Raw genomic sequence first — 22088 nt, 5'->3', positions numbered from 1 at the left:
TCCCTAGTTTTTTTGCGGGGTGGTGGGAACCATATTTTTTGTAATTGCAGAAACTGAATGTGAGTATTGGATGAGTGAAGTAAGTTCTGAGATCTTAGAATGGTTTCCGCTGGAAATTATATTTAGAAAAAGTCAAGCTCAAGAGACCACACAAATCACACTGAGCTGCAGAACAGCGAATAAGCTTGGCATATGGAGAAAAGCAAAGGTACAATGAGAAAAAAACATATTCGCCTTTATTTTTCATGAATTGTAATGAATGCCATTAAATAATACACAAAGATCTCATACAGTATACCGTAGTTCAGGCTGTTTCGGCCCAATAATATAAACATGTCAGGACCTGCTATTCCTAAGGCATAAATGATCATGTAAAAGAAAAGAAAACCCTACATGATATTCTTATACAAACGGATACAAATGCTTTAGGACTGAAGCTGAATTAAGTGGGAAGAGATATACAAAAATAGCTCCTATCAAAGATAACAAGACCCGAAAGTTTAGGAGAGGCTGACAGCATCAGTACCCATAACCAGGACAGCTGGGAGGCTTGTACATATTCAGAGGCAGGCTGTTTCCCTTTAAAACTGCCCCCAGCACATACCACAATGATTCTGAAACCCCATTGATATTATTATCATCATTATGGTTAAACGACGATTCGCCATGGCTATTTCTTTTCTGAAGTTCAGAAGAACAGCCCGGTGCAGTAAGTTAGGTTTTATGGACCAGGGCTAATGCTTCTACCTGTGGACATTAAGCACATTTAGCATCAACTTGGTCATAAGCTCGCTGGCAAACGACGGAAAGATTCACACAAACGCCCTTCTTCACGTGTTGGGACAGCGGAGCCGCCCCTCTCGGTCCCATCCTCATTAGCAACGCTCGTGGGCCATGTGTTCAGCACACGTGAGGAGGAGCGCACTTTGACATCAAATCTGCGTTGTGTCTAACAGTGTGTCATCGTAAGGACGCACTGGGAGTGCAGCCAGGTGGGATGAAGAGACACAGGGGGCGTGCGGTTGCGGTCGGGAGCTTTTTTCCCACTGGAAGAATTCAAATCTCATTGCATTCATGCTTCTGTTCTCTTTTGGGCACTAGTCTAACCCTGGCCAGGGAACAACGGGGCTTAACGAAGACCCACGGCCGCCATCTGCAGTCCTTCCTCCCAGAGAAAGCTGGTTGTTACACTAGGGCCTAGCAGTTAGGCTCAGCACTGGCCCCTTTGCTACAACTTGCAGATCCCTGGACCAGCCTTGGATCCAGCGATTCCTTGGCTGTATCCCGGCCATACCTGTTCTGAAATGCTGCTTCAAGGCTCTACACAGCTACCGTCAGTGTGAATATGCGCACTTGTCCGCACTTCCATTGGGCAGAAGGAATAACTCTGTAGGGGCACAGCCTTCCTGTCTGCAGAGCCCAACACAACCAGACAGAAGGACACCTCTCTCTCACCCAAGCGCTTCTAGCAGGGGGGATCGGGGCATCCCCAAACTCGGCCCTCCAGCTGTTTTGGGATAATAATAATAATAATTTATTATTTACACCCCACCCATCTGGCTGGGCTTCCCCAGCCACTCTGGGCAGCTCTCAACAGAATATTAAAATACAATAGTCTATTAAACATTAAAAGCTTCCCTAAACAGGGCTGCCCTCAGATGTCTTCTAAAAGTCAGGTAGCTGTTTATTTCCTTGACATCTGATGTGAGGGCGGGCACCACCACCGAGAAGCCCCTCTGCCTGGTTCCCTACAACCTCGCTTCTCACAGGGAGGGAACCGCCAGAAGGTCGCTGGACCTCAGTGTCCGGGCAGAACGAAGGGGGTATACTGGACCGAGGCCAACTCCCATCATCCCTGACCACTGGTCCTGTTAGCTAGCAACGGTGGGAGTTGTAGTCCCAAAACAGCTGGAGGGCCGAGTTTGCCTATGCCTGCTCTTGTCACTTGCCTTTCCTTTCAAAGGAGGGCAGGGTAACAGAACCCATGGCAAAATTCACAGCGATATACGAATATGATTTCTGCCTAAATTCTGCTCAGTTGCACTATAAACCTCATGCTTGCTAGAGCTGCAACTCTGTGCAAAATTATTTGGATGTAAGCTCCCCTTGTCCAAGTCAGACTTGTTTTCCAAGCAAATATGTGTATCACTGGACTGCACATCTCTTCAGTTTCTTTTTAAAAAAAAAAAAAAACTACAGGTAAAGTGAAAATTCTTAGACAGCTTGTAAAATAAAACCGAGACAAAAAAGTATTTTGAGCTAAGAAGTACAGAAGCAAAAACCCCCCACTACATTCACCGTCAAATCCAAAATTAAAAATGGATACAGAGCGTGAATTCGTTCCTTATGGATTGTTATGTTGCAATTGGCAAAACGTTCTAAATTTATTTACCGTATTATTTTCTGGCCTTGATAAAAACAGTACAAGAGAGCTGTAAAACATAACCATTATAATTTACACCAATGTAACCCTTCAATAAACTTTCAATAAACTATTAATAATTTCATTGATATTTCCATTAAAAGGTAAAAACAGTTGCCAGTTATTAGAAGCACAATGCAGTGTGCGCGTATATATAATATATATATAGTGAAGCAACACGTCACTAAAAGAATCAAACTTCTAAATATTAATAAGCATATAATTGTCATAATAATTTAATGCAAAATGATAAGTAGGATTGATTTAAGCATCTTGAATAACTGCATCCCTATATTTAACAGCACATTTATTTAAAACTAAAAGTGACTCCACATGTTTACCATGTTCTTGTCTAATAGGATGGATTAAATAACCCAGTGATATTAATGAGATTTTGTACATAAAACCCTGGACACATAAAAGAGTTCTAATTCGCAATGATATTTTAAGAATGCTTATACGGCATGAGTCGTTCAGAAACAGTAAGATTAAAACAGCCACTAGTTAGCAAACATAATAAAATGTGTTTTTAGATCGCAACTGCTTGCCTGCGAGCCTCATATTGGAACTGAAAATAATGTGATGAACATGAAGCCTGTCTCATGGATTGAAACCAAAAAAGCCATAAGCGCCAGAATTTGTATGTGCTTTTCTTGGCAAAAGTATGAACAACTCAAATCTGAAAAGGTGGTTTGCAAAGTGATCCTCGGATGTGGCATGAACTCTCTTTCCTATTTGAATTTATCCTGAATGTTACTAGGCAGACCCGCTACCTTGAAATTCTATTATAGTCATCTTAAAATGCCCAAAGAGAAATAGGAATGCCACCAAACGGAGGACATTAAAAGTTGAAAAGGAGCAGGTGGCAAAAGTTATTGCAGAACATGGCAAAAAAAAAAAAAGAAGGCTGTTGGCTTTCAACAGAAAACCTATTTGTTAAAGTTTAGGAAGCTGTGCTGAGAAACCTAGACTGAATTGTCCTTTGACTCCTGCAGCTGTTGCTTATGAATGTGGACTGTGGGTCCAGTATCAATTAGCACAACTGCGATCATAGATCATCTTTTAAAAATAAAAATCTCTTATAGTCCAATTTCCCCATTAATTTAGCAGCTCATAAATTAATAGTCCAACTTTGCCATTCATTTAGCAGCTTATAAATTAATAACCGAAGTACGGAGTTCCAAAGAAGAAGAAAAAAGTTACCTTAAACTGCGTAATGACACTATGGGGAGGCATCTGATCACATCCTACTCAGAGGAGACCCATTGAAATCTGTGGATTTAGCCTTGGTTGACTTAAGTTCATTGAGTGAGTGTGATATAATCAGATGCTGACCATAACACTGTAAATACACAATAATAAACAGCGTATGTTCACGACAGACGACTTTGGTCCTTTACACTAACAGAAGTAGGACTTGCATTCTGGCCTACTGAATTATACTGAGAAAAAGACCAAAAATAAAAAAATGACAGAGACACATTTCTGAGAGAATGTGCACACTATCTGTCTCCAGGTTCCATAGCATAATACACATAAGATGGTTGTATTAATGACACTATGAACTGGAAAACAAGAAAGTTTAATTGTATTACCATAGAACTGTATTTAAAAAGGTACAGCAATGCTGGCTGTATTTATGAGCGTCAATTTCCTTGTCAATCGTTCACAATGAAATTGCAATTTCCCTCAAAAAAAAAATTACAGGAATCTCAGAATCAAATGACATTTGGTGGTGAGAACTGAGGGGCTGTCAAATGTCCACAGGACAGTAGAAATGTATTTTCTCATCGTACAGTCCACTCCCAGTGACATCCCTTAATTAAATATATCTAGATATGGGGGAAATGACTGAATTGCTACCATTATCCAAGGGTTGCCCCCCTTTAACTCTACACAACTGACTTGTGTATTGTAAAAAAACACAGTTTGGAGGGCAACCCTGCGAAACCCCCATCTCTTTCCCTAATTTTGTTTAGCTGAATATTGTCAGTATATTGCACAGAATTCAAGCTAACATTCATGAAATGACTTGTAAGTCCTTCACCTTTTGGCTACAATATGAAAAGTCATGTCTTTGGTACGTAAATCTAAGCTTTAAATCCAAATATACAACTATGGCTACCGGCAGCCAACTTTCTCAGTCTTAATTCATAATAAAAGTATTGCAGACATTCAAGCCTTCATGGACTGCTGACACTATGAACAGAACCATCACATAGTTCCGCACATAAACAATATTAGTCTTTGCATAAAAAAATAAAGTGTTTGAATTCCTCTTTTATTGCACCAGCAATTTTTTTTATTTTTATAAAATACTCTCCTTTCACGTCAAGCTTTAAATTAATCCATTTATAAACAAAATATAAGATTTTTCCCTCTAAAATGTGAAGCGGAGATATGGAAGTGCGCCATAGAAAAAAGAAGCAGCTCAAAAGGGGTGACGAACATTCAAATATCACAAATGATAGAAAATATAAACTACATCTCTTTTGTTACATCATTTACATGATTTCTGTAGGCTTCCAAGCAGTAACTTGTAGACACTTGTGTTATGCATCACCCTCAAATGACATCAAGGCGTCGGAGCAGGAGTCACTTTCATACTATTAAGAGCTGCGTGGATTCGGAAGTGTAACCTAGATTCCATGGAATATTCCTTGTAATTGTTTCTGTAAGAGACAAAACGTTAGTTGGGCAACTAACCTTTCATTGCCTGTTGTTGTTTTTTGCTGGGCTTTTTTTTTAAAAAAAAAAATACCGTATTTTTCGCTCTATAACACGCACCTGACCATAACACGCACATAGGTTTTAGAGGAGGAAAACAAGAAAAAAATATTCTAAACAAAATAGTGGATATATGATTTTTGTGGTTCATGCTGTGGCCACAGACATGCGATCCGACAGTGAGTTTGGAGTAGCCCAATGCAAAAATCCTGAGGATCCATGTGGATCCATGCTTTGTAACCACGGAGGAGGGAAGGAAGGGGAACCATGGATCCTCTGCTCACGACTGCAGCAGATCCCCCCCCCCCACCATCCATAGGCATTCGCTCCATAACACGCACAGACATTTCCCCTTACTTTCTAGGAGGAAAAAAGTGAGTGTTGTGGTGCAAAAAATACGGTAATAATACAGAAATTCAATTCAAATCTTTATTACAGTCAAAGACCAGCATAAAAGGGTGGGATACAGTCATTTAAAATCTAGAAGCGTTTTAGAAAGCTAAAAGGTATTAAAACAGAAGGTGGTTATAAAAGTCTGTAAGAGCTGCAAATAGGCTAAAAGAAGGGATAGGAGCATTGGGCAGGTGTGGAAGAGCATAAAAGGTTGATATACAAAAGACTTTAACTATTAATTTGCAGAGCACTAAATCTACTTTTCCCCTTCGTGGATCACTGCCTTGTCATGGCAAAGGGGCTTGAATTTACATGATTTCTGAATTTACATGATTTCTGATTTACATGAATAACCCCAAGAAGCTGTGAGCTATGCCGTGCAGGGCCACCCAAGACGGACAGGTCATAGCCGAGAGTTTAGACTAAACGTGATCCACCTGGAGAAGGAACAGGCAACCCACTCCAGTATTTTGCCAAGAAAACTCCATGGACATAAAAAAGGAGAAGCTTGGAGAAGAAAGTGAGAGTTTCCAAGGCATGCTCTGGTTCATGGAGTCACGGAGAGTTGAACACAACCAAGATGACTAAACAACAACAAATCTAGTTTGTGGCACAGGTCATCCTCCGATGAATTTTGAGCGCTGCTGCGCAGAATCTAGCAACGTTGTATGTTGTAGCAGGATTGGTATCTGAGAGCAGCAGGGAGGTATAGAATTGTCCTGTGTGCCCTGAGTACTTATGGAGTAGTGGGGAAATCAGGTTAATACAAATGTCTCTGTAATGCAGGCAATGGAGAAGGACACGCTCTCCTGTTTCTATCTGTCCCGAGTCACGGGGTCATTGAGCATACAGAAATAAATGAAGAAAAATGGAGAGAGAAAATGACAGAATAAGTATGTGGCCTTGGAGTCTGACCAGCTGCCACTGGAAACATGCCTGGCGGGCACCAGGGTTAAGATCTCCTTATTAGTGAGCCAACATTATGGAAGATCCTGTTAGTATTTCACTCCTCCGATGCTGCATTTTGTGATTGGTGTAATTCACATGCCTGTCTGAGAAGATGCGTGAGAACCAGATACAGTCCTATCTGTATGTACTATGTAATGTACTTTCACTTTTACTAGATTCCTGTCTGTTCTCTCGGAGCTGGAGAGAACGGTCACCATTATGCTGTAGTCTGTATATAGTGTGTAAATCAATAGTAGATTAGATCTACGATGTTTCATGCTTCTTGCTGTGTTATGCTAGAAGATTAGTGTGCATAAATCAAGCTGGTTTATGTCGCTGAGCACAATGGAGAAGAAGGGAGATGCCTTTTCCAGTGCTGCGCACACCGGAGGACGCTTGGAGTTCTGGGGGCTTGCAGGCGGCCCCAGGGCATTTTCCCAACAGATCCTTCCATGAGCAGTTTCAACAGGTTCCCGCCTTCAGATGGGTTGTGGAAATTGGGACAAGCATTTGGGGTATAAGCTGTTCTGCTGTTTTGTACAGCAGAATCGACTTCTGCACAGGTCTGAGTTTAATGGCAGATTGTGGGTACATAAGCTGTAGGAGTGGGAAACAACAATGACCTTACTGTGTGTGTCTGCTATAGACCTCCAAGCCAGACTGAAGATTTGGATGATGCCTTCAGACAGCAGATTACCAAATATTCAAAAAGGACAGATATAGTGGTCATGGGAGACTTCAATTACCCATCAAGATCTGTTGGAACTCAAAATCTGCCAAGAATTGGGAGGTCCAACAAATTGCTCAAGAGCCTCGCTGACAATTTCTCAGAAGGTGGAAGAGGCCACAAAGGGATCATCAGAAAGGAGATTCTGACTAAACATCAGGAAGAACTTTTGGACAGTATGAGCGGTTCCAACAGTGGAACGGACACCCACAGAAGGTGGTGGGCTCTCCTTCTTAAAGCAGAGGTGGGATGGCCATCTGACATGCAATTCCTGCATAGCACGGGGTTAGACTAGAAGACCCTTGAGGTCCCTTCCAACTCTACAATTCTATGATTGTGTGATATACTAACTATAAGTGAGCTAAAGCAAATAAGCTCACCTGTTTTGAGATAATAATTGTATAATAATTGTATAAAGATTATCAGCACTTACTTTGCAGCTTCTATGAATCTTATTGCTTTTTCTCTTTCATCCTGTTGATTGTACAGAAGACCCAATTCATACATCGTGTATGGTATCAGGTAATTATCATACTTCAGCTGCTTCTCACTAAGAAATCAATAGGACATCATGTCAGTATTCAGGGGAACCAAACATAGCACAGAACCCAGGCAAGCCCAAAGCCCCCATGCTTCCTTGCTTTAGGGTTTAGCAGGTAAAACTTTCCCTATATACAGTCATACCTCATGTTACATCCGCTTCATATTACGTTCTTTCAGGTTACGTTCCACGGCGACCCAGAAGTACCAGAAAGGGTTACTTCTGGGTTTCGCCGCTCGCACATGCGCAGAAGCGCAAAATGACATCACGAGCATGCGCAGAAGTGGCAAATTGCAACCCGCACGTGCGCAGACGCGCCGCTGCGAGTTGCACTCTTTTCATGTTGCGAACAGGCCTCCGGAACGGATCCCATTCACAACCAGAGGTACCACTGTATGTATATTTCTCTCCATGCCAGGAAAAAAATCCAACTGCTTAATTCCTGCTTGTCTGACAGTTGTTAAAATGCATGGAAGCTCTGGCGGGGGAAATGTTAGGAACCCTAAGCCATGCCCCCACCCCACTCTACCCTGCTAGGAATCAAAGATGAACATTTTTCAGGAAAGCACAGAGGAGTCAATGGGATGTGAGAAAGAAAGTCTTCTTTTCCTTTTATTCAACATCTTCGCTTGTGTTATACCTTCAAACAGTGAAGAAGGATTTACAACCATTGAACCACATGGGGAAGATCAGTTTTGTCTATTTCAGAAACTGAAGTAAGATTCTTCCACAAAATCCAATTACCCTTAATTTAGGTGCAAAACAACCAACCAAACAAGCAAGCAGGCAGGCAAGCAAGCAAGCAGCAAATGTTCTTGGATGCTTTCTGATGTCACAGGTTATCACTGTTTCCAAAAATACAACTTCCTGTTTTTACCTTTGAATAACTTGATTGAAGCAGAGTTCTGCTTGTAAGCGTCTTCCTAAATGTTTCAAACAGAGACCTTTTAGCAGTTGTAGCAGACAGATGTCATCCATGTAGTATTCATTGTGATCTGAAAATAAAGGAGCACAACATTTTAAATTGCAAACTTAACAATAATGGATGTGTACGTGGGATGGGTGGGAATTACTGACTCATCTGTAAAAGATGTCAAATGGCAACAGTGGACCTAACAGAAATGTGTAATATATTTAATTATCTATTTTTCTTATCAAAAGCAATTAAATAAATAAACTGCTTGTTTAGCAATATTCTGACATAGCAATGTAAAATATATTGTTCCACATTTCCCACCTGCCTTTTAACTCATTGAAACCGGGAACCTGTACTCCAGCCTTTTAACTGATTGAAACCTGGGCAGTATTAGTAAAAATTGCTAATATGATAGAATAGTAGCTGCAGATATACATAACTAATTATTATGTCAGATCTGGAATGAAAATAGATCTGTTGATGAGTATGCCAAAGTTATCTATGCAATATTCATAGCACTGCCTCACAGGGATCTATGCAACTGTTAAAAACTTAGTCAAAACCTAGTTCCTTGAAGGAGCATCTCCACCCCCATCATTCAGCCTGGACACTGAGCTCTACCTCCGAGGGCCTTCTGGCAGTTCCCTCCCTGTGAGAAGTGAGGTTACAGGGAACCAGGCAGAGAGCCTTCTCAGTAATGGTGCCCACCCTGTGGAACACCCTCCCATCAGATGTCAAGGGAACAAATAACTATCTGACTTTTAGAAGACATCTGAAGGCAGCCCTGTTTAGGGAAGTTTTTAATGTTTGATGTTTTATTGTATTTTTAATACCTATTGGGAGCAGCCCAGAGTGGCTGGGGAAACCCAGCCAGATGGGCGGGGTATAAATAATAAACTATTATAATAATATTATTGTTATTGAGAATTTTCCTGCAACTGAATTTTGTCAGCTACAAAGGACAGTAAAAGAAGCTGAAAAAGAGGCTGAACACGCACCAACAATTCAGGAGACCAATCACCTGTTGTACATAGAGGCTGTCTATCATATAAGACTACAGTACTTTACATCTTGAAACTTAACAGACTGTTAAGAATTTCTCTCTCTCTCCCCTGCACCCCAGCACCTGTTTTACCCTGGATAAACAGAATTCTGTTTCACAGTGACAGCAAAGCAGAACTGAAATTTTACATCCTTTGCAGGAATGAAGAGAATTTATTAACAAAACTTCTTCTGGAAGACTGGTGTTCTTCATGTTCTGAACTCAGCTTCACTTCACGCAAGTATTGCATACTGTCAAACAAAGGATATATGGTATCATGGGGATTTGTGAGTGTGAATTTCTGTGGGTTATATGAGGACTGGGATTATACGGAAAAGACAGCTTTCTATTTATCATGGCAACCAATGCAGTTTTGATGAAACTATGCTGCACAGAACAGACATCCATCGAGATTAGTCACTTCTTCCTTTACAGGATATAGTTACGAGGCCCCAGTAGGATTCATTACAAACACCTCTTTGTAGTTTTCAAATCACTCATTTAAAACATTACTCACTGGTTTCATTTTTTAAAGCCGTTTCTTCTTTTTCAATTGTTACTAGTAAATTCTCGGTGAGGTCAGCTCTCATGCCAACAATTGAAAAGCCATTCCAGACGTACATCATTTCCTGAGAAGAATAAGAAACAAATATAGTAATAAATATCTATAGTATGCTATCAATTGACTTGAGTGTCTGAACAATCCCTGGATGATCTGCAGGAGATCAGGCAGTGCTTCCGACTCCTAATTAACAAGGGCAACGACAAAAGGATGTTTCTTTCCTCTGCTAGAATCCTTTATGAGCTGTAGTATCTCAAATGTTGATGTGGGCTTAATGTTTGCAGCTCATCCCAGCTCAGGGGACTCAATATGTGGTTAGCATATTTTGCTAATCTTGCCCCTGATCACCACCATTATGGCTCTGGCTAGTGGATCTCAGGGTTCTAGATTCCAAAAGCCTGCCCATGACTGATGTGCAGTTTATATCTAGAACAGAGCTGTTGCAAAGTGCTCATAATCCCTCAAGCAAAGGCACATTCATGCTGTACCTGATTCAGTAAGGCTGCTTGTATCTATAGACGAAGGTGTCTATAGCTGCCTTTCATTTAATCAGAATCAAAAAGGTAAAAACGTAAACAGCTGATGCTTCTTTGAAAAAGTCAAGTGGAAATGTACTCAGCCTACATTATTCACAGAAACACATACACACAAACACATATTTACTCTGCCACGCAAAAGATGATTGAAGTAAGTCGGCTGTAAATACCAGAGCAGGCACTATGAGCTTCACAGGCTGAGAGCCTCCGTAGCGCCGGGCCTTTCTCACAGCAAACTTCTCTGTTGGGATGGATTTTCCTGCAATTCTTTGCTTCAGGCCTTCTACTTGCCTGAAAGAGACAGAACCGTGGAATTCTCAGTACGAAAACCAAACCTTTGACAATGGTCCGCTGTCAAGATATTTTGACGAAACCAGCAAGTTCCAAACCTGTAACTATTTCTTAAAAATTGAACTCTATATACTAGTATAGTTCTTAGCAATAAATACGCATATGGAATTTCAGGTGACGTGAGAAAGGTGTTTTTAAGGCTTATGAATTACATGTTTATCTCATTTTTAAGGACTACAAAATGGTGAACATAGCGTCTCTTCTCCTCCTTATTTTTTAAAACAAGAGACACAAATATTAGGTAAAGGCAGTGCTTTTTTCTGGGGGTATGCATTTTGTGAATCTTTGTACTTTTGTCCATTGTCCTTTTGTATTTGTTTTTCCAAATTTGAACTATAAAATGGTGATTTTCTTGAGTCAAAAGAAGAGTGCCCTAAACATTTTTTAAAAAAAGCAAAAAAGCACTGGGTAAAGGAGCCAGTGTGGTGTAGTGGTTAAGAGCGGTAGTCACGTAATCTGGGAAACCGGGTTCGTGTCTCCGCTCCTCCACATGCAGCTGCTGGGTGACCTTGGGCTAGTCACACTTCTGTGAAGTCTCTCAGCCCCACTCACCTCACAGAGTGTTTGTTGTGGGGGAGGAAGGGAAAGGAGAATGTTAGCCGCTTTGAGACTCCTGAAGGGGAGTGAAAGGCGGGATATCAAATCCAAACTCTTCTTCTTCTTCTTCTAAAGGTAAAGGTAAAGGACCCCTGTACGGTTAAGTCCAGTCAAACTTGAATATGGGGTGCAATGCTCATCTCACTTTTGAGGCCGGGGGAGCCAGTGTTTGTCCACAGACAGCTTTCCGGGTCATGTGGCCAGCAGGATTAAACCGCTCCTGGTGCAATGGGACACTCTGATGAGTACCAGAGCACACAGAAATGCCATTTACCTGCCCGCCACAGCGGTACCTATTTATCTGCTTGCACTGGTGTGCTTTCAAATTGCTAGGTTGGCAGGAGCTGGGACAGAGCAACGGGAGTTCACCCAGTCGTAGGGATTTGAACAGCTAACATTCTGATTGGCAAGCCCAAGAGGCTCAGTGGTTTAGACCACAACGCCACCAGCATTGTGAGAATAGTTTGTGAGAATGACATAACAAAAAGGTAGATTTTTTTTTAAAAAAATACCTAAACAAAGCTACAATGTCTTCTCCTGTTGTTCTCACTTCAGCATCTGAAAGCATACACAAAATGGCAGCTTTCTGGAACACATATATTGCCTATAAAAAACAAACAAACAAACAAAAAACCAATCAAAATACTTATCATTTATTGTAATACATTTTGTCGATGTGTCTACCCTATTCATATCATTTGTACACCAATCAATATTTAAATAAAACAACCTAATACCTTAAATACTGCAAGGTTTACAAACTATTTGAATTTATTTTATACATTTTCTTCCCATACAATTCCAATTCATATCCCTTCCAGAAGGATAGCTGAGGAGCCTTACGAAAGTACACACCTAGTCTACCCCCAAAGGCCTCTCCAGTGTGGTGACAGGAAGTCTGCAGCAGAAGGGTGTTGTGGGGAGGTCATGAATCCTAAAATGCCGCTATGGGGACAGGCATGCTGGTGGCCATAAAAAAGAAGTTTATTTAAAAGCTGCCCTTAGCTTTCATCGAGAGAAGTATGTTGAAGTAGAACTAAGGACGCTAAAATGTCTTGCCATTGCGTTACTTTCAGGGCTGAAGACATTTCTTAAAAGTAGTCTTTAACAGACATTTTGTTAAGAGTGGGCCTGTTTTTTGACAAACTGTTACGGCTAAGAAATTAGATATTGATATTCTGTGTTTTGCCTTGGGTTTCTTCTTGTGAAAACACTTCACTCAGAAGTATTTAGAAAATAAAATAAAAGTTATTTATTAAGTGTAAAGTAAATGGAATTGGCTATACTGATATCAAACAAAATTATCTTTCTAGAACTTGTTATATCAGGGTTGTAATACAGGCAAAGCATCCCCTTTGCATCCCTCCCACCACCCCCCCCCGGCAAAAAAATTAACTGTTTTTCTGAGAAAGAATGGATATAGTCAGCAGTAGTGGGGCAAGAGGTTACAAAAACAGGCCAATTCGTTGAATAAGGGGTTGATTCGGAATATTTAACAGGGGATATTTGGGTAGAATGGCCCCCTCTTTCTAGCAGTGCAATGAACCATGTAGTCCCAACCTCCAACTGCCCCAAAGCCAATTTCCGCTCTGTTCCCACTGTTTTCAACAGACAGTTGTTGCAACTCAGTTGGTAGTTCAACCAACTGCAGCACAGGTCAGTGCTGAGTTAAATGTGTAGCTGAGATGAAGTTTAAGAGTTGCTAGCTGGAGCATCTGAGTACAGTGGTACCTCAGTTTATGAACTTAATCTGTTCCGGAAGTCCGTTCTAAAACCAAAACCGTTCTTAAACCAAAGCGTGCTTTCCCTAATGAGGCCTCCCGCTGCCGGTGCCCTTCTATGGTTCAGCTTCTATTCTTTTTTTGTTGTTTAGTCGTTTAGTCGTATCCAACTCTTCGTGACCCCATGGACCAGAGCACGCCAGGCACTCCTGTCTTCCACTGCCTCCTACAGTTTGGTCAAACTCATGCTGGTACCTTCGAGAACACTATCCAACCATCTCGTCCTCTGTTGTCCCCTTCTCCTTGTGCCCTCCATCTTTCCCAACATCAGGGTCTTTTCCAGGGAGTCTTCTCTTCTCATGAGGTGGCCAAAGTATTGGAACCTCAGCTTCAGGATCTGTCCTTCCAGTGAGTACTCAGGGCTGGTTTCCATTCTTAGACCAAGGTAAAGTTCGCAAATCGGGACACTACTTCTGGCTTTGCGGAGTTATTAAACCGAATAGTTCATAAACAGGGCTGTTCTTAAACCGAGGTACCACTGTATCTGAATTTCAACACCCAATTTGAATAGGTGGAACTCGCAGAGAAGGCATATGCTGGGAAAGCAAGCATCAGCTGTAACTATGAAGGGGCTCTCGCCTCTTCATAACGATATCTGATCACCCATTTACCTTTGACCACCTGCTTTCTTTGCAAAGCAGATCTGCATACCGATATGCCTGAAGCCAGTTCTGCTGGAAGGAATAGCACCACATCAACTCCCAGTAGCAAAGGTGATGGATCTGCTTCCACTCTTGCTGGGCTGCAATGCATTCCTGGAATGTGACCTGAGCCTAGAATTCAAAAATATGTTACAGAAGTTGCAGGCTGTATAATAATAATAATTTATTATTTATACCCCGCCCATCTGGCTGGGCTTCCCCAGCCACTCTGGGCGGCTTCCAAAAAAATACTAAAATACCGTAATACATCAAACATTAAAAGCTTCCCTAAACAGGGCTGCCTTTCTGCTCGACACAAAGCCTTTCGCTCCTATTCTGGTTTTTATTTGATAATAAAAGGTTACAGAAGTTGTCAAGCTACTTGTTTTTGAACAGGAAGACAATAGCCCAGGTGTTCTGACCCCCAAAAAGCTTGGGAAATTATCAGGAAGAATCTTACAGAAAAAAGTGTTGTCTCCACTCCACAGCACTTGTTCTCCTCTCTATTTAAATCTCCCTTTGTGCAGAGATTTTCAAAAGGGATACATGACAAATCTGAAGAATCATGAATTGTGCAGGCTGTTTATGTTAGCCAGATTTAATATACTTCCCTTGATGATAGTGAGAGGAAGATATTTAGCTCTCCCAGAATTAGAGTGTCTCTGTAAATGTAGTAAACAGGAAGCTGATGATTTGGAGCATATTTTCTTTTCTTGTGATTTTGGCATTTATGCCAGAAGACAATTATTAGAGGCCTTACAACTCAATAGGCTGATTTCTTTGCCACCAACGGTTTAGGACCTGCTTTCGGACAGGAATGGTCAAATTACTTTAATAGTGGCTGAATTTTTGAGTGCTGTCCATGTAGAAAGACTGGGCCATTATAAAGAGAATTAGTGATTCTTAATTGATCGGGGATTCGGTAGTGCTGTATTGTATTATTTGTGCAAATTGATTTTCTCTGGAATTAAAGATCTGACCAGGACAAACCTTGTTATGCTGAGCTTGTGTTTTGCACGATTTGTATATGGTATCTGTTTGATAATGTGTGGTTTGCTATGCCTAATAAAGGATAACTATTTAATAGCCCAGGTGTGGGGAACCTTTGGCTACAACACCCATCCGCTGCAGCCAGCACATCCCGTTGCCAAAGGTTCGCCACACCTGCAATAGCCCATGCCTTCATAAAACTGGAGTGAATGGGAAGTGGGGAGGGGGGCACACTAGGCAGGAAGAGTACAGGGGCCATTTGATGACCCAACAGGGTCTTGAACAAAGAGTTTTGAAGAGCAACATGAAAGACTCTGATTCACTTGGCAAAACCTAAGCAAGGATCTTACATGTTTGATGCATAAGTTTATTTAAATTGATCGGGTTCAAAGTATAAGCAAGATGTTCATAGCACAGGCAGTTCTGTACAGATGATGAACTTTGGAGCCCTCGGCCCAATTTATATTAATTGAACTAATAGCCATAGTGGGGACTGTCTTTACTTGAAAAATATTCCAGGTGTGGAATAAACAGAGAACAGGTTATTAAATTCAACATGTACATTGTGAATTGCTCTTGCAAGCTATTAGCATCCTTGAATACCCCTAGAAATGCAGAATTGTGAATGTGTTGTAGAATGGGATTACTTTCTGCCCAATACGTCTACTTCATGTTTCGTAACCAGACTTGAGCCCACTGGTTGGCAGGGAATAATTTCCCATACACTTGTTTTTTAAAAAAATGAATTAACAGTCACGTTAGAGGCAACAGGCTTCCCCTGGCTTTAGTTAAGCTTCAGTTAAGCTAGAATACAAGACAACAGAATTATATAACGAGCTCAAAAAGCTAAAAGCAGCACCTCAAATTTTACTGCTAAAAAAGAGTGGGGATTTATTACCTTTTCAAAATTTCCTTTCAATATGTCTATTCTGGCATCATAAAACAGAATGATGGCACCCTTGAGAGAAAGAAAAGCAACACATTAGAATGTTTTTAATTGCAACAAAAATATCATGTTATAAGGTAAAAGAAATAAATAAAAGAAACCAACCTTTGGAAATTTCTGAAGGTAAGGCTGAAGGAGGGCCTCTGCTTCTAAAAGGTTGGCTTCCCCTGTTCCTGTGAAAATAAAAAAAGTCTCTGTCAGAGCCCAAAGTTGCGGGTTAATCTGCATACCCAAAGACATGAAAACCTATATTATTGTTTTATTGATGTTTTATTGATGTTTTAAAATTCTGTAAACCGCTCTGAGATTTTTCTTAAAAATATAAAACGGTATAGAAATGAAATGAATGAATGAATAAACAAACAAAACAATAAAAATATTAAACTGCTATAAATAGGTTGTACAGTAAATGAACAGGACAGAAATGGAGCAGAATACATACAATTATTTCTGCACTGAAATTCTGCATTCTTTACCATGCTTATCTTATTTATCCTCGAGGGGCTGGTGCAACCAGGTTCTGACCAAAATGCAGTTAAATAATTAGAAGCCCTGGGAATGTGTGCTCTCAGTCCTCCCTGGAGCAATGTGGAGCAGTTCCATCAGGCTCCTCTCTCAGCTTTCACCTGGAGCAGCTATTCTATCAGGCTTATAGAAATGATGGGGCTGTGGGCTGAAAAACCAGCTCCTCTTATATTATATATTTGATGTTAGCCGCCCTGAGCCCAGTCTTGGCTGGGGAGGGCAGCATATAAAATAATTATTATTATGATGATGATTACTATTACTACTACTACTATTCCCTTCTAGAAATCCTATCACTCCACTGGTCATTATAAAGTGTTCTGAGTTTGCTTTTTTCATCCTCTCTACCAATCTCTTTTCCTCTTCTGTTACAGTGGTACCTCAGGTGAAGTACTTAATTCGTTCTGGAGGTCTGTTCTTAACCTGAAACTGTTCTTAACCTGAAGCACCACTTTAGCTAATGGGGCCTCCTGCTGCTGCTGCACCGCTGGAGCATGATTTCTGTTCTTACCCTGAAGCAAAGTTCTTAACCTGAAGCAGTATTTCTGGGTTAGCGGAGTCTGTAACCTGAAGCGTATGTAACCCAAGGTACCACTGTATATATTTTAAATTACCAACCTGAAGATATGGATCGTCCTTTCACTGGCATTTGTAAGGTTCTCCAAAGAGCAGGATTTATTTATTTTTAAAAGCTTTAAATAAAGGAAGAAAATACTGCAAAGCAGTTCACTAGCGCGTCTGGTGGTTCCGTCATTGCAAGAGGTGAGGTTACAGGGAACCAGGCAGAGGGCCTTTTCAGTAGTGGCACCTGCCCTGTGGAACGCCCTCCCAGCAGATGTCAAACAGATAAACAGCTATGTGATTCGCAAACGACATCTGAAGGCAGCCCTGATCAGGGAAGCTTTCAGTGTGATGTTGTGTTGCATTTTTTCTATTTGGGAGGGGGGGAACTGCTCAGAGTGGCTGGGGCAACCCAGTCAGATGGGTGGCATATAAATTAATAAGTAATTTGTTGTTGTTGTTGTTAAGGCTAACTACTCCAAGATCTCAACCCCACTTCAAACGGTGAACTTGTTGGGCTACAACAGAGGTAGAGAATCACGTTTGCTCTGCAGGCCAGATCCTTATCAGGATTTGCTTCATGACACTGCTCACCTGTCAATCACCCAATATCACAAATGACACCAGCTGCTCTGCTGCTCTGAAGCCCTGACTCTCAGCAAGGCACAGCAGAAGGGTTTCCCCCTCTGCTTCCGTGCAAACCTCTTCCGGCAGCCCAGTCAGCAGCGCCTGCAAAGCCCCTTTCATCCCCTGTTCTTACCTACTCAACACCTGAAGTCATTCATGACTCCAGGTATAGGGCAGGTGGTCATGGCTTGCCCAAAATGGCCAAGTGGGCAGCCCAAGTTTGGTGACCCCAACCCCTGGGTTACAATGATGAAAATACAGTGCAAGAAAACAAGTAAATGCCCCATTAGAATATATTAGGGGTTGGATTAAAAGCTGTAGTTTTCCCATGTATCTCACCCAGGAATTTATTTTTCAGTTCTTACCTAGGATTAATGAAACGTAAGTGTGGTATAGGAGCAAGGTGAAAGTACACAGTATGGCTCTCAGACTGGCACCAGAAGCTCCTTCCCGTAACTGCTGGAGACCCACCTCCTAAAAGCAACCAAAGATCGCACAATATAAGATGCAGCACTAGTACTAATTATCTCAAGATGCAGAAAAAAGGAAGGGTTGCAAAAGGAAGATATTGGGGGTTTTTTAACCGCCCTTCAACAGTACCTAAACCGAATATAAGCCACACTTGCAAATAAGCTGCATCTTTAAAATGCAGTGGTGGTGGGGGGGGAGAAAAAGACAATACCCGAATAAAAGCCGCTCCCTTAAAACTCTGCAGGCATTCACACCCATAAATGGCAAATGTAGAAGAAAATCCTACGGGGACTAGAGAGCACCTGCAAGTGGTTTAAACACCTGTTCGTAGCACCGTAAATGCAAATAAAGAATCAATAATGCACTGTAAAATACAAGGAAAGCAATGAATAACATTAGAATTAATTGCACAACAGTCTCAAGCTCGCAAATTGGCAACAAAACATTTTTTTGGTTCCGTTTTACCGTATGTCTGTTTCAGCAGCGATATCGTAAAAGCCAATTTTTGTAATATCGCGTTTTTAAGCAGCACTTGAACTTTTCACAGTCATAATTTGGGGAGGGGGGTTTATTTTCGGGCCAATATGGTAGGTCCCAGGGCAGTTATAAAAATATAAAATGCAGCTCTAAAAGCAGTTTTAAACGAAATTCAGTCACAACCCAAGTGGGTCCTGGAATAAAAAGGTAAAGGGACCCCTGACCATTAGGTCCAGTCGTGGCTGACTCTGGGGTTGCGACGCTCATCTCGCTTTATTGGCCGAGGGAGCCGGTGTACAGCTTCCAGGTCATGTGGCCAGCATGACTAAGCCCCTTCTGGCAAACCAGAGCAGCACACGGAAACGCCATTCACCTTCCCGCCAGAGTGGTACCTATTTATCTACTTGCACTTTGGAATGCTTTCAAACTGCTAGGTTGGCAGGAGCTGGGACCGAGCAACGGGAGCTCACCCCGTCGCGGGGATTTGAACCGCTGACCTTCTGATCGGCAAGTCCTAGGCTCTGTGGTTTAACCCACAGTGCCACCCACGTCCCGGGTCCTGGAATACACATCTCAAAATTTCAAAGGCCAGGGTGAAGAGATGCATCTTCAGCATACAATAAAAGCTGTGCAATGAAGGTGCCTGGTGCACCGCTGTAGGGAAGCAATTTCACAATTTAGGGGTTGCTACAGAATAATGCCCTCTACCATGGGCGTAGCCAGGGTTTATGTTAGAGTGAGGCCACCTGCCATCATCCTCTGTCTGGCTCCCTCTAGCAGATTCGGAATGAAAGATCTCAATGACATTTGTTTTAAATTACTTTCTTTCAACCCCAAGTGCTCAGAATAATGTGTCAAAATCTTTCTACAATTTCTTTTAGTTATTTTTTTTTATTTACTTGATGGGGGGCAGCTGCCCCTACTTATGCCTGTAATTAATCATGGCACTTGAATAGTTATGAAATCAATTACTTAAAAGTTTACAAAAATGCCTTCCACGTTCAGCAGCCTGCTCCTATATTTCCCCAATCCATGATATACGCTATAGGTACATTTTAACATCAATGGTGAAAAGAACTTTTAATACCCTGTTGCCTGAAAACCCAATAAATTCTAGAAGTCGGAGGATTCTTCCTGGTAAAAGGGACAGCATCTGCAACAAATCAGCAACACAAAATCACTAAAATATTTAAAAGAAACTGCAATATCTTAAAAACCTAAACAGCATAAAATAATAACAAAACACTCTAATATTTCTGTGTTCAAGTTAACTTTGATAGAATAAAATTATAAATTGCAGCAGATGTGTATATAAAAACCACAAAAAATTTCTATTGCTATGATGGAAGTCTGCAAAATTACAATTACAATCAGCTTTTAGTTTTTTTTTTTATTCTTTAAAATTACAGCATTACAGGTCATGTTTTATGTCACAATTTCTACACCAAAAACTATAAAAACCCATACCAAATTGAATGCTCCTATTCCTAGCTGCACGCCCCCTTCAAACTGGTAGTAGGTTTCATTCTTGTTTTTGCTGCCCTGAGTCATCTGAAGAACCTGATGACATTCTCTTTTTGAGTAAAAAAAGAAGAAGAAAAGTTTTCATGTTAAATGGAATGAAAGGTACTGCAATTACTATGACATGTAACTGGAAATTAACAGAATTGCACCTGTCTCCAACTGACTGCAATTATTTTGAGGCTTAGCTTATTATTCAATATTGCCTAAAACAAGGCTCTCCAAAAGTATTTCTCCTCACATGCCTAATATTATTTTAAAAGCAGCGTCAGAGTGCATGGTGCAATCTGCCTGCTCCTCTACTTCCACAATATCAGGGATAATTTACAGATATAGTATCTGTAACAGTGTCTCACTGTTAACAAATCCCCACCGTCTATATTAAGTTTTTAAGATGAGATGTGGAAACAGCAAGATAAGATTGGATAGAATTATGAACTTTGTTTGGACTGATTTGGACATTAACGCGGTAGCAAGAAGATGATCAGAATCCCCCTTCGGATCTTGAAATATGGGTCCCCTCAACAAAATTTAAAATTCGGCTTTGTAATTCGGAATTTATGTGATGTGATTTGATTTGATTGGTCGGTTAATAAAAATTATTTTTTTAAAAATATATATATTAAGTTTTTGTATACTGTCTCTAACATCACAGAAAGCCGTGGGACTTACTCCTAAGTAAGCATGTATAAGATTACAGATTAAGAATTATAAGCGCAGGTAAATATGCTGTCTTTCCCACTTTTATTTCTCCCATTGCTGTTTCACATCCTTCCTCTGCCATCTTGCTAATGCCCCTGCTGGGAAGCATGTCTCTTTGGGGGCGGGGTGAGGCAAGACTGAAGTTCATTGCCAAATGATTTTAAAAACCTGGTGTCAAATTTTCTAATATCTTAACAGTTAAAAAGGTAAAGGGACCCCTGACCATTAAGTCCAGTCACGGGTGACTCTGGGGTTGTGGCGCTCATCTCGCTTTACTGGCCGAGGGAGCTGGCGTTTGTCCGCAGACAACTTCTGGGTCATGTAGCCAGTATGACTAAGCCACTTTTGGCGAACCAGAGCAGCCGTTTACCTTCCTGCCGGTGCGGTATCTATTTATCTACTTGCACTTTGACCTTCTGATCGGCAAGCCCTAGGCTCTGTGGTTTAGACCCCAGCGCCACCTGTGTCTAAACAGTTAGCAAGGAATTAAATTGCTGAAATATATAAACAGAAAAGAACAAGTAAAAAAATGTTACAGAAACTAACTTGTATATTTGGTAACTTGTCCTGATTTTGAGGCCACCCTTGATGAAGTTGATCATATTTTCATCCTGGGGGGAAAAAATGAAATTAAACAAATCATTAGGTGATATTCAACTAGGTTTTTGTGTTAGTGCAAGGATTAATGCTGCCACAACAGGACTTTGCCCCTTCTCCTCCCTCCCTCAATGCTGTCCCCAGATCTGCTGTGGAGGGTTGAAGAAGCGCCCATAAGAGATTCAGGGAGCACATGAGGGGATGCAAAATGCTACTTAGCGTTACATTTAATGCAACCCATTGCGTATATCATACCTCTATCACTTGAACAGTTTTACCTGTGTAATGTAAACACTGGAAACATGCAAAATGTGTATACATGAAGCTGAATGTATTTATTAGGCTGTGCATGCAACTCTTAATCAACGGAACACTATTTGTATATAAATGCTTTATACAAACATTTCCAAAACAAAACTTCACGGGAAAGAAGCATTTATATGTATCAAGCAAAACTGAAGAAACACCACTAGATGGTGCTACAAGT

At 41.0% G+C, this 22088-nt stretch overlaps 1 protein-coding gene across 4 annotated transcripts in view; it reads right to left on the bottom strand.

Annotated features, from left to right (window-relative positions):
* Positions 1-209: 209 nt before the first annotated feature.
* TTC39B (tetratricopeptide repeat domain 39B) overlaps positions 210-22088 on the bottom strand; it is a 56110-nt gene continuing 34231 nt past the window's right edge. For 3 of the 4 annotated variants that reach the window (XM_083482291.1, XM_083482292.1, XM_083482293.1), the window contains 13 exons: positions 21551-21615; positions 20249-20354; positions 19869-19934; positions 18199-18307; positions 16226-16293; positions 16073-16132; positions 14155-14316; positions 12275-12366; positions 10985-11105; positions 10234-10345; positions 8636-8753; positions 7651-7767; positions 210-5094 (listed from right to left, as the gene is read on the bottom strand). In XM_083482291.1, the coding sequence (XP_083338417.1) occupies positions 4998-5094; positions 7651-7767; positions 8636-8753; positions 10234-10345; positions 10985-11105; positions 12275-12366; positions 14155-14316; positions 16073-16132; positions 16226-16293; positions 18199-18307; positions 19869-19934; positions 20249-20354; positions 21551-21615 (1293 nt within the window). In that variant the 3' untranslated portion in view covers positions 210-4997. The remainder of the gene's footprint in view (positions 5095-7650; positions 7768-8635; positions 8754-10233; positions 10346-10984; positions 11106-12274; positions 12367-14154; positions 14317-16072; positions 16133-16225; positions 16294-18198; positions 18308-19868; positions 19935-20248; positions 20355-21550; positions 21616-22088) is intronic. The other variant, XR_014520635.1, reaches the window with a different exon arrangement.

This window comes from Podarcis liolepis, assembly GCF_965112155.1.
Source record: "Podarcis liolepis genome assembly, chromosome: 17".
NCBI classification, from domain to species: domain Eukaryota; kingdom Metazoa; phylum Chordata; class Lepidosauria; order Squamata; family Lacertidae; genus Podarcis; species Podarcis liolepis.
Note: the sequence above shows the minus strand (reverse complement) of the source record. Positions and strands in the feature narration are given on the sequence as shown.